Source organism: Nicotiana attenuata, unplaced genomic scaffold (assembly GCF_001879085.1).
Source record: "Nicotiana attenuata strain UT unplaced genomic scaffold, NIATTr2, whole genome shotgun sequence".
Lineage (NCBI taxonomy): Eukaryota > Viridiplantae > Streptophyta > Magnoliopsida > Solanales > Solanaceae > Nicotiana > Nicotiana attenuata.
The window spans coordinates 126,592-139,789 of record NW_017672030.1 but is presented as its reverse complement, the minus strand read 5'-3'; the positions used below and the strand labels follow the sequence as shown (position 1 = coordinate 139,789).

The window sequence follows — 13,198 nt, the reverse complement described above, 5'->3', positions numbered from 1 at the left end:
GTTTCAGATAGTAGCAAGTTCTACCGGTCGGGATAACAAATTGCATCCGATAGAGACCGAGAGAGTAACACTCCTCCTCTTTTGCGGATCATCTGAGGGGGCAGCATAATTTGGCCCCAAATTCCCATGAACTGGGGACTAGGGAAAAGGAATATCCTCTTCTCGGACAAATGCGGCAGGTGGCAATGATGTAGCAGTTTCCGATGGAAGAGTTGGTAAAGAAGGAGATGAAGCTGATGGAGTTGAAGGGTGAGAAGCAGCTGCGATAAACGTAGTGTTGGTTGTTGGTTGCTCGTCAACCGAAGACAGCAGGGACCCGATGCTCAGCATCACAGCACCGGGCACAGTGATTGGGATCTGGAAATGGGACTTGGCATTTTCCACCATTTCAAACTCCCCCAGAGCACCGAGGCATCGTCCTCGGTTGGTGTAACTAGCTCAACAGATTGAGCATTCTGTTAAGTTGATGAAGGTCGTCGTCTTCTATGTAGAGAAGCCCCCTCATCAGTAGCTTCTCCATCATCATCGATCATCACGGTATCTATGGCCGGCTCAGGCATGGCGATTGACACCACGACATCTGAAGACGATTCGGGCACGACACTACTTGCCCTTTTATTTTTTCCCTCGGCCGCGGGGGAACGTCTCTTTTTTGGTTGCTTGTTCTCCGGCTGGGGACTATGAAAAGAAACACTTGCACCTGAAGCACGCCCGGAGATGCCTGCTTAAGTAAACGCCTCCTGAAGCAGCCTCGCCGCATCAACAGGATTAGCCTGAATATCCTCCTCGGGGATGATATCCGAGCCATAGGGTAGACCTGAATTCATTAAAAAGAGAAAGGATTAATCAATTTCCTCACATGAAAAGCAAAGACGAGATAAGTCCAAGTTACCATGATTTTTGGCCTTCTACCCGTATTTAAGGGTCAGTTCTTTCCATGTGCGGGTCTCGGGCATACTGACCTCCAGAATTTTCTGGACCCACTGGTCCAAGCCTTCAAACCTAGGTGGTACCCATCGAGTTGCTGAAACAGGCGAAAGAAGGAGGGTCAATAATGATATGATATGATCTCCGTGAAAGAAAGATTAAACAAGGAACTTATGAGTGCGGCTCCACGATTTCGGAAAGCATGAAGCCATTGCGAGAATGATATCATTGTTGGCAACTGCAACGAACCATTCCATCCACCCACATTCGATGTCATCATCTATGCTAGATAGCAGACCATGGCCGCCACGTTTGCTGAAATTTACCATTTTTCCGCGGAAGATCTTGGGGGATTAGAGGTTCATCACGTGAGCTAGGGATAACTCCTCTCTCTTGGCACAGGCGCCGAAGACAAGCGACCGTCCTCCACACGGAAGGACTTACTTATGCCACACACACCTGGTAGCGGAGGCAGAACTCCACAATGACGGAGTCAAGCTCTCCACTCAGAGAAAACACCCCAAAGTGAAGGGATACATATAGAAATGCGTAAAACCCTTCTTGGGTAAGGTTACCCGATCTGCCAGATCAGGAGCAATAGTGTCTAAATCCTGGCAACGACAATCTTCCTTCACAGTAGGAATACTGGAGGACGGATGGAAGAAGAGTATCTGCCAAAGACCGATGTACGAGGGTTAGCGAAAGGAAATTTCTCTTCGAAATCTTTAGGTATGACAAGACTTCTGGGGATGATGGTGTTCACTGTAGGAGGAGTAGCCTCATCGGTTTTACCTTTGTTCTTTAAGGAACTACGATTTTTAGAAGAAGAAGCCATTCTATGTTAGAGAAGAAGAAAAAGCTTTTCTCTTATGAAGAAAATTAAAGAAAGGTTGGAGACAAAGTATGAGTTGAATGAAGAGAGTTTGAAGAATTATGAGGTGTGAATGAAGGAGTTTTATGCGTATAAGTGAAGAAATAGGCGGCTAATATCGTGACCATAATTAACTCGAACCGGCAAAACTAATGTTAAATCATGGGATGACGCGTGTTTGGAGCATTAAATCGGAGAGATGTGCGTCTAATCAACCGTCAGAAAACTTTTCAGAGAGGGTCAATGAGTTTCCGCCAAAAGAGGTGTTTTCTACCAACTTTCCGGTGACATAAAGTTACGCCAGGCTATCTGTGTAGTGTAATATATTTACATTAAATGATCGAATAAGGAAGTGACGCGTGGAGCCGAAGACAGAAGACAGTTGAATCCGAAGGCAACGATCCCATCTCTTCCATATCGAAAGTTATGGGCTTAATGGAACCCGTCATTAAAATACCGCATCCACCCTGTTAAATACTTACATCAGTCTATGTACTTTTGTATGCGATAAAATATGAAATAAATCCATATGTATTATCAATCTGCATAAGAATGTAGAGCTTTTTGCCTTAACAAAACAGTTGATCATTATTTTCTCAGCACCTAATTGTAACATAACATTGTACCTCAATAATGTTTGGTAGTGATGAACGAGTCTTTATCAATCGAAATCGCTGTCAAGTGTCTCTTTTTACCGCTATTCGGTCAGATTCAAGGTTTTACGGTAACTAATTACTCACAGTACTAATTTTTTTACTTTTACCACCAACCAAGTACATCAACATTGACTGTTGACTAGCCTTACAATTCTGGAAAATGAAGTAATAACAAAAACAGAAACAACCAAAAAGCTTACAGGTCGCGTAGCTCACGCCACGAACGTGATATGATATCCCTACTTGGGTTCAAAAAAAGGACTCACGAGTTGCAACAACCCAAAGTTCGGTGTCCACAACAACAATAGTGGATAAGCCCATTTCCGTCATTTCACAACAATCTGCGCGTCATCTCACTAAGACGTGGCGTCCTTTCCTTTCGATCATGAAATGAACCGCAACATGCATGCGCCACGTATAATGTTGGAGCAGATAAAATCAACAAGGCCACATCATAGACCGACGTGGCAACCCGAATCCTAGTCAGCTACCCTACCACCCTATATCCCCCGTTTTTAAAATGACCCACCCAAACTCCTGATCACCACTTTGAAGGCACTCCACCCACAGTTTTCACCTAAAAGCTCACTGCTCTACTCTCTCTCTCTAGGGTTTATTATATATATCTTCGTCGGTAATATCGCCGGAAATGATTTTTCCGGCCATCGGTTTTGTTATGGAGTGTTATTGTGATGACGTCATGTCGTGTAGCCGTCGCAAAATCAGCGATTTTTAGCCGTCTCGTGTTTGTTGAACCTTAAGCAAAAGCTACAGACTTTTTAGCTTAGGAGAGTTTCCAAGTTATTCCATGCTTTGTCGACTAAACCGCTAGAAGACTATTTTCTACTCCAAAAATTGATTTTCTACTAGATAAAAAGGTACCAGTTTTAGCTTAAACCTCTTTTGCATTAGTTCTCGCAGTTCATCAGTTTCTCGCCGAATTCTCGTGAATCATTTGAAATTTTCGTGATCGATTGTAGAGTGTGAACTTGAAATTGTAGAGTCAGAATTGTAGTTATGCCTTTTCCGATGAAGATTCAACCTGTTGATTTCAATACTGTGGAAGAACCGAGTCGATATGACTCGTTTAAGCCGGTTCAGAAGTCACGGTTCAAGCGGCTATTCGAGAGGCAATTTTCAGGATTTTTGAGATCGTCGGCGCCGCCGGATAAGCTGGTTGCCGGCGAAGAGTTGATTTGTAATAAGAAGGATGTTGCGTCCGAAGAGTTCGAGCCGAGCTCCGTTTGTTTGGCTAAAATGGTACAGACTTTCATTGAAGAAGGCGAGGCTGATAAACATCGGTGCAATCGGAACCAAAAATGCAATTGCTTTAACTGTAATGGAACTGACAGCTCAGAGGAGGAAGCTGATTCACTCAGTTGCTTCGTTGAATCGAATCATACTTGTTGCAACGATGCTTGTGAAATCCTCAAGGTATTGCATGTTCCATTAACATGTAATTTTACCTTAATTTGTTGTTAAAATTCTTCTGAAGAGTTAAATTAACAGGATCTGTTCTTTGCGTGTTTCTCAAAATAACTCCCTTTTTTGGTGTAGAGTTTGGTGCCGTGTCCTTCCCTTATTGAAAGGAACGTTTTAGCTGATATTACAAAGATCATTGAGAAAAACAAGATGGGAAAGCGAAAGGACAATTTCATCCGAAAGATAGTTGTTGATGGCCTCTTAGCTACGGGATATGATGCTTCAATCTGCGAGTCTCGCTGGGACAAAACTCCTTCCACTCCTGCCGGTAAACTCACAATTTCAACAACTAATATGTGCTGGATTTTTTTGCTTAAATCTGACTTGGAAACTATCAGCTTCATGCGTATATTTGTTCTGACATATAAATCTCTTTAGTTTTTTATGGTTAAAGATCTATATATATATATATATATATATATATATTCTAGTAACTGTGAGATGACGTATAAATCTCTTTAGTTTTGTATGGTTAAAGATCTATATATATTCCAGCAAATGTGAGAGTGAGAATATTAATTTTAAAGTCGTCAAATTATGACCAAAAATAGACCAAAAATAGAGCAGAATGGATTGCAATGCATATGACCAAAAATAGAGCAGAATGGATGCAAAGACATACAATGAAGTCAATTGGTTCATTGATCATATAATCGATCCGATTATTTCGACACAGAAGACACATATAATTGATCCCAATTAGTTCCAGATTAAGGCCTAATAGCAAGAAAACTTGGTCCGCAACATGGCAAGTTACAACTTGCATTTTGTTTTATATTCAGGCTAGCTTAAATGGAGAAACATGAACAGTGAGGATTCATATAGCCAATACCAACGTGTTTGGGACTGAGGCACAGTTGTTGGCTATCTGCTTAGGCTGCCTTTTTTTCTTTCTTGCTATTATGGGGTTAAGAATTCAACAAAAAGTCGAATCTGTCTACAGGAGCGTATGAATATGTTGATGTTTGCTATTATTTTTGGGTTAAGATTTCAACAAAGTCTGTATCTTTTTGACAGGATCGTATGAATATATTGAAGTTGTTGTGTATGAATATGTTGATATTGTTTGCTATTTATTGGGTTAAGAGTTCAACAAAAGTCGAATATTTCTACAGGAACATACGAATATGTTGATGTGGTGACTGAAGGAGAAAGACTACTAATTGACATTGATTTCAGATCAGAGTTTGAAATAGCAAGGTCGACCAGGTCCTACACATTTCTCCTCCAATTGCTGCCTAACACTTTTGTAGGCAAAGCGGATCGCCTTCAGAAGATTGTTCATTTGCTAACAGAGGCTGCAAAGCAGAGCTTGAAGAAGAAAGGAATGCCTTTTCCTCCATGGCGTAAAGCTGAATACGTGAAAGCCAAATGGCTGTCACCTTACACCCGTATCAAACCAACTCTAATGGGGGCACCAACCGTGTCAAACTCTGCTCCTGAAACTGGCACTGCTTGCAAAACCTATCAACAAGCGGTAAAAGAGGAGACTTCAGAAGATTCTTGTGGGGAGCTGAATCTGGTTTTTGGAGAGAGCAGCCCACTCTTGGAGAATAACGCTAAGAGCGTGATTACCTATCCTCTATCTGCTTGTGATGAAGAAGAAAAGGATGTGATGGTGCAGCAAGGCAAACCACTGGAAACTAAACACAAGGATTCAAGCAATGGTGCTAGGAAGATAACTGGTTTAACTTCTCTGATTGAAGACCACACATGAAATTCTGACCTGTCCTAACCTTTTTGTCGTTTGTTGTTTCTATGTGTCGAGTTGAAAACCCCGCGTGTTTTAGTAATTGGGGCTATTTGAATCTACGGACCATCTGCCTACTGGTTTGTCTCGGCAGTCCCCCTTCAAGTTTTATAGTAAGGGTCTATGAGTCCATGCCACTAATACAACTATATAGTCGATAGATTAGTAAAAGGAGCACTGGGAAGTGTCTTGTTTGTCAGTTTGGTTCTTGGATATTTTCCAAGTGTTTTGCCTAAATGTTCATATTAGCAGATACTTGCATTGTTAGCTTGTAGTATCACTGATATAATGAAAATGAAGTCTTGGAATTATTTTGGTATGAGCTTCTCTTTTTGTAACTTTTCATGCCTTACCATTTGAAGGGGGCCATAGTGCTTGTAGTGTTGTGTTTTACTTACGAGTCTTCGCTTTCTGGCTGTTTGATGTTTTAATTTCATAAAGCTGTTTGATGTTTTAATTTCATTGTGCTGCAAACCCGTTCCTAGCTCTCGTAATGAGAGAGCCAATGTTCGACCTGATTTTCATTTAAGCTGCCATTTACCTAGTCTTATGTGCAGGGGGAGTTCATCAATAAAATATTAGAGGAACTGGAGAATGTAAGATACGTAGTTACGTTTTGCTCTCTCGGAACATTCAAAGATAAGATGACTTGGTATGGCAAAGAACTCTTTATTCATTCTGGTCTGGAAGAAAGAAAAAGTAACAGTAGGAGTTTTGCGAAATAATGCAGGATGCACTGTATTCTTTATAAAGATGATTTTATTTATAAAACAATAAAAGAAGAAGAAGAGTATTGCAGAGAAAAGTAGAGGGAGAGAATTTTTATTGAATTTTGGGATGATTTACAATGGAATAGGACCCCTCTATTATAGGGAGAGGGTGACTTAGCCACCAAGTAATAAACCCTAGAATCTCTCTAAATATAGATATTCAACATAAATAAAATTTTATTTTATAACAATCCCCCTTGAATGTCTATTCAACAGATAATGTGCCTCGTTAAAACCTTAACTAAATAAAACCCAGTGGGAAAAAAATTCTAGAAAAGGAAAAGAGTACACATATCTAACAATACGCCTTTTGGTTGCCTCGTTAAAAACCTTGCAAGGAAAACCCAGTGGGACAAAACCTTGTAAGGGAAAAAGAGTACAACGCGTATTAACTCCCCTTCATGAGAGCATCACTTCACATCCTTAAGCATTTGCATTCCGATCTTGTGCACCATCTTCAAAAGATCGTTGGTAGAGATTTGATAAACAAATCAGCCATATTAACTTGAATGAATATATTGTACCTTGAAATCATCATTCTTGATAGAGATGGATTGTTTTCATATGATCTTGTTGGAATCGCCAGTTCAATATCTTCACATAGAGGTGAAAACTCTTGCTATCATATTATCATGCATATAGTTATAGCAAGATACATTCGTGCACAAATTGCATTGAGGAAGTAGTACTTCAAGATCAAGAATTGTATATGCTTCAAGCGATTTAAATCCTTCAAGGATTGTCATATAAGTCATACAATAGACTTTAATTAGATGCATATCAAGTTTTCATGTCATGCTAGACAAATAAGATATCGAAAACTGATTGCACATATCATTGGCTTCATACTTTCAAGTGTTTGAACTACATGTTCAAAACTGCATGTCTTTCATATGAAACCAATTATATTCAAAATTGTTTCTCCAAACTTAAGATCCTCATATATATTTAGCGCTGTCATAGATATCGTCGACAAACATTTTATATCGGTTCCAACCTCCTTATTTTTCATAAAGACATAACATAGAGATCTCTTCATTCATATATTCAGGTACCTGAATCTCTCTTGAGATTTTATGAAGTGTTATGTCATGTGATCTTCTAGATCACTTGCCTCCTTTATTATGATCATTTTGATCATTTGCTCATCTTCTTTAACAAGAAGTTTATTTGAAACCGATTTGTCTATACGCTTTAAGCGTACCATAGACTTTGTCCTTCTAGGACTTATTCCAATAGGAGCATTTGTAGTGAGATATAGTTACTTTCTTTGGGCCAGCAAATGCGTTTGGCATGCTTTGCAATATATTGCACATGAATTATCCTTTATGAACTTCAAGTTCATATTATCTTATTCGAGGATCTAGATGTACAAATGATAATTCATTCCGCGTAACTTNTAAAATCGTGTTTAGGTTTAGAAATTCTTACCTCAATGAAGTCCCTTGATTTCTCTCCTCCAACTCGCCCAAATTCTCCAAGCCCGAAGTGAAAATATGAAACCCTTTCAAAAATTCGCGAAGGGAAATAAAACTATTCTGACCAGTTATTTTCGCATCTGCGGCTCCATGGCCGCATCTGCGGCTCCCGCTTTTGCGGTCAATGCACCGCTTCTGCGAAAATATCCGCTTCTGCGGTTTAATAACCGCTCCTGCGACTCCCGCTTCTGCGGAAAAACTAACGCATCTGCGGATCCCCATAAGAACTCAATTACCGCATCTGCGGTCCTCCTGTCGCATCTGCGACTCCGCAGATGCGGTCACCAATTCCGCACCTGCGGTCCCTGCCGCTTCTGCGTCTCTCCTCTCGCTTCTGCGGTACCGCTTCTGCGGTCGCAATTCCGCAGAAGCGAAAATACCAGAAGCAGCACAGGTTCTGCAATCTCTTAAGTTCAAAACTTCCCGTTAGCCATCCGAAATCACCCCGAGGCCCCCGGAACCTCAACCAAAAATACAAGCATGATCCAATACCTTATTCAAACTTGCTCCAATCATTAAAACACCTCAAACAACACTAAAACCATCATTTCTCATCGAATTCAAGCCTAAGTTCTTCTAAAACTTCCGGAATGCGTTTTCGATCAAAAACCCAACCAAACGACGTCCGAATAACCTGAAAATTTGCAGACATATCCAAAATCACTTAACCAACCTACAGCAATTCTCGGAATTCCATTCCGACCCTCGGATCAAAATCTCACCTATCAACCGGAATTCGCCAAAATACTAACTTCGCCAATTCAAGCCTAATTCTACACCGGACCTCCAAAATCAATTTCGATCGCACTCCTAAGTCACAAATCATCCCCCGAAGCTAACCAAATCACCGGAATTCAAATCTGAGCCCTCTAACGCAAAAGTCAACATCCGGTTGACTTTTCCAACTTAAGCCTTCTTAAAAGAGACTATGTGTCTCATTTCTTATCAAAACCATTCCAAACCAACTCTAACACATCTGATACTGATAATGAAACATAAGGAAGCATAACATGGGGAAAACGGGGCGGTAACTCACGTGACGACGGGTCGGGTCGTCACAGGTGAATATCTCTTTTAAAGAGAAAGTTATACCATTATGGTTATGGTCAAAATTATATGCAAGATCTGTTTCTTGCATTACCGTTGTCTTTTAACAATCACAATGCCAAAATATTTTGGCGTACAATAGGTACGTGACCAATGACCATTCATGCCATAATAATGACATTATTTTCTTATATCATCTCAAACCTCCTTTTAGAGGTGAGTGCGGTATATTCACTACCACTAGCACGTTCATATTCTTTGAAGAATGAATATGTATTCATAAATCAGATGTTGTCACATTCACATCATGAATGGACCATAATCATCTATATGTGCTTTACAAAATCTCATGTCAAATCGATGACAAATATTTTTCACAGAGTGAAAGATTATTTTGAGAATCCTTATTGTTCTCATTACCACAAATGATGACGATTATAATTTCGTCTATTGCCACGTCCATATCCATTGATACATTCATAGTGATAATTTTGTCTTCTTTCAGACTTATCACATACTGCTATCACATTCTCTTAAGGGAATGAGAATGGAGCAAATTCAATGGGACGGGTTTTCAATTCTTTGCCCACAATCATACATGAATTTGATCATGGCTAGGCATAGAAATTTTACCACTTCAGGTGGTTAAAACTCCATTAGAGTTATACTCAAACTTTGTTGTCTTTGCTTGTATTTAAAATCAAAGTATAGAATAAAAGAGAAAAATACAGTAAAATACTTACCTTGAATTCAAAATTTAATCATGAAGGAAGTTCATGGAATAATTGACAATCATTATGCTCAATCCCAAAGCTTCTACTCAATTGGTTAGAGTCTCGTGCTGATAACGTGTTATAAAACAATAAAAGAACAAGAACAATATTGCAGAGAAAAGTAGAGGGAGAGAATTCTTATTGAATTTTGGGATGAATTACAATGGAATAGANGGAATTATCTGGTTCCTGACCCTGAACCACTTGTGAGGGGAGAATGTAATATACTTTCGTATATAACCTATATCAAACTGATATAGGTAATTTTGTTCTCATAAGCAATAGTTTAGCTATCAAGTGGAGGCACTCAATAAATCATTTTGCTAAACCAACTGTGATGTAAGCCAACTTATCAAGATAAACATCTTGAATAGGAATACTGGAATATGCACGTAAATTAATTATTGAGCAAGTTACCTCGCAAACACCATGTTGCGGGTTAATAATAATCGCACATGTAACCATCTCATAGATGCATCTTATGTGGTATACATGGCAGGTGAATGGGCCCATATTCACCTTTGATATTTCCAGCATTCATGGGATTCAATCCCAATTTTAGTTGGTATATTAATTAATGAGAACAGGCAACATAAGAGAATTCGTAAAGAACTTTCTAGTTCTTTAATATTTACCCATGTGAATTCTCTTTTATTTTTGCACATCATACTTGAATTAACATGGCTAAACCAATTATGCCAACTGGATAAATTATCAATATTGATAAACTTCAGGTTTACACCATGATGTGTGCAATTATGAATAAACTCCAAGTTTATTATGATATGGGTTTTTATATCAATAAATATCCACTTCATTGTGGTATTCTTTTGTTTATGTAGTACAAATTGGAGAATAAAGCGGGTAGCTTTTCACATACATATTACCCCGCTACAAGTTGTAGTAATAGAAGATATTAAATCTTTCCTTTATTTATAGTCTCAATATAACCAACCGCTTTCGCGTATACTTTAGAAACTGAATAAGTTTCTTTGAGACTTACTACAACACAATACCTTATTGGTAATTAATTGTGTTTCTCCAAAATAGTATAATTGGCTCTTGCAGAGTTCTCAATTAATTTTGTAGTACCATATATTCATCAACACCTATATGGTGAATATCTCTTTTAAAGAGAAAGTTATAGCATTATGGTTATGGTCAAAATTATATGCAAGATCTGTTTCTTGCATTACCGTTGTCTTTTAACAATCACAACGCCAAAATATTTTGGCGTACAATAGGTACGTGACCAATGACCATTCATGCCATAATAATGACATTATTTTCTTATATCATCTCAAACCTCCTTTTAGAGGTGAGTGCGGTATATTCACTACCACTAGCACGTTCATATTCTTTGAAGAATGAATATGTATTCATAAATCAGATGTTGTCACATTCACATCATGAATGGACCATAATCATCTATATGTGCTTTACAAAATCTCATGTCAAATCGATGACAAATATTTTTCATAGAGTGAAAGACTATTTTGAGAATCCTTATTGTTCTCATTACCACAAATGATGACGATTATAATTTCGTCTATTGCCACGTCCATATCCATTGATACATTCATAGTAATAATTTTGTCTTCTTTCAGACTTATCACATACTGCTATCACATTCTCTTAAGGGAATGAGAATGGAGCAAATTCAATGGGACGGGTTTCAATTCTTTGCCCACAATCATACATGAATTTGATCATGGCGAGGCATAAAAATTTTACCACTTCAGGCGGTTATAATTTCTTACAAACTCCATTAGAGTTATAATCAAACTTTGTTGTCTTTGCTTGTATTTAAAATCAAAGTATAGAATAAAAGAGAAAAATACGGTAAAATACTTACCTTAAATCCAGAATTTAATCATGAAGGATGTTCATGGAATAATTGACAATCATTATACTCAATCCCAAAGCTTCTACTCAATTGGTTAGAGTTTCGTGCTGATAACGTGTTATAAAACAATAAAAGAAGAAGAAGAGTATTGCAGAGAAAAGTAGAGGGAGAGAATTCTTATTGAATTTTGGGATGATTTACAATGGAATAGAACCTCTCTATTTATAGGGAGAGAGTGACTTAGCCACCAAGTAATAAACCCTAGAATCTCTCTAAATATAGACATTCACCATAAATAAAATTCTATTTATAACACTTTTAATATTAAGCATAATAACTCATAATAAAAGGACATAATCGGAATTCTAGATACTAGCCTTGTAATCCTGTTACTTTTAGGATATACTTCTTAAAAAATTTCCTACTACTAATTTAATTTTATAAAAAAACGTATTATATTGTCCAAATACATTTAAAAACAGGAGAGCCCATATATGATTATTAAAGCACGAATATAATCTTGATAAATCAAAATAACTCTAAAATATTAAATAGAAGAACTCATAAGGAAAGGACATAGCTGTAATAACTTATCTTTTGGACTACAATAACTTCTCTGTTAATTTTTTTATTATATAAGATTTTAAAATTAATACAATCTTGTCTATTGAACTCTTATTAAAAGTATGTAGGAAGGTTTAATAAAATTAATTTCATAAGAATCCTCCTGTGATGACCCGGCCCGTCGTCACGTGAGTTACCGTCCCGTTTCCCTCATCTTATGTTTCTCTATGCTTCATTGTCGGTATTTGAGGTGATCGAGTCGAATTGGTTTGGTTTTAGATGGTAATGAGACACTTAGTCTCTTTAAGGAAGGCTTGTTTTGAAAAAGTCAACCGGATGTTGACTATTTAGTTAGAGGGCTCGGATGTGATTTTCGGTGATTCGGTTAGCTTCGGGGGATGATTTGTGACTTAGGAGTGCGATCGGAATTGATTTTTGAGGTCCGGTGTAGAATTAGGCTTGAATTGGCGAAGTTAGTATTTTGGCGAATTCCGGTTGGTAGGTGAGATTTTGATCCGGAGGTCGGAATGGAATTCCGAGAGTTGCAGTAGTTCCGTTAGGTGATTTTGGATGTGTGTGCAAAATTTCAGGTCATTCGGAGGTGTTTTTGTCGGGTTTTTGATCAAATGCGTATTTCGGAAGTTTTTAAGAAACTTAGACTTGAATCCGATGTGATTTAATGGTTTTAGCGTTATTTGATGTGTTTTGAAGATTGGAACAAGTTTGAATAATGTTTTAAGATGTGTTGGTACCTTTGGTTGAGGTCCCGGGTGCCTCGGGGTGGTTTCGGATGGTCAACCGGACCATTTTTGGACATAAAGATTGCAGGTTCAGCTATTTGTGTTGCAGAAGAAAATTGCTCTTCGCATTCGCATGGGTGAGTCGAGAATGCGTAGAGGGAATTTGAGGGCATGGAAATTTGGTCTTCGCATTCGCGTGGTATTGGGTCGCGTTCGCGTAGTTCTAAAAGGCGAAGCATCGCGACCGCGATTGGGCTTCCGCGATCGCGTAGAAGGAAGTTAAGGCCCTGAGAA

The 13,198-nt window shown here is 38.4% G+C and overlaps 1 protein-coding gene across 2 annotated transcripts; it reads left to right on the top strand.

Moving 5' to 3' along the window:
• Positions 1–2,990: 2,990 nt before the first annotated feature.
• LOC109211426 lies at positions 2,991–6,079 on the top strand. Of its 2 annotated transcripts, XM_019374959.1 has the most exons (4): positions 2,991–3,332; positions 3,435–3,888; positions 4,012–4,204; positions 5,052–6,079. In XM_019374959.1, exons 2-4 carry the CDS (start codon positions 3,472–3,474, stop codon positions 5,651–5,653), a joined length of 1,212 nt encoding a protein of 403 aa, XP_019230504.1. In that variant the 5' UTR covers positions 2,991–3,332; positions 3,435–3,471; the 3' UTR covers positions 5,654–6,079. The 2 variants fall into 2 exon arrangements, with proteins under 2 accessions (XP_019230504.1, XP_019230503.1); XM_019374958.1 differs by having other exon boundaries at positions 2,991–3,888.
• The last annotated feature ends 7,119 nt before the right edge of the window (positions 6,080–13,198 follow it).

What these genes read in the sequence shown, in the direction of transcription:
- LOC109211426 (XM_019374959.1), top strand. Translation starts at nt 3,472, where the DNA reads ATGCCTTTTCCGATGAAGATTCAACCTGTTGATTTCAATACTGTGGAA. An exon ending in ATGCTTGTGAAATCCTCAAG is followed by an intron (nt 3,889 to 4,011) that starts GTATTGCATGTT and finishes TTTTTGGTGTAG; the next exon opens with AGTTTGGTGCCGTGTCCTTC. An exon ending in AACTCCTTCCACTCCTGCCG is followed by an intron (nt 4,205 to 5,051) that starts GTAAACTCACAA and finishes ATATTTCTACAG; the next exon opens with GAACATACGAATATGTTGAT.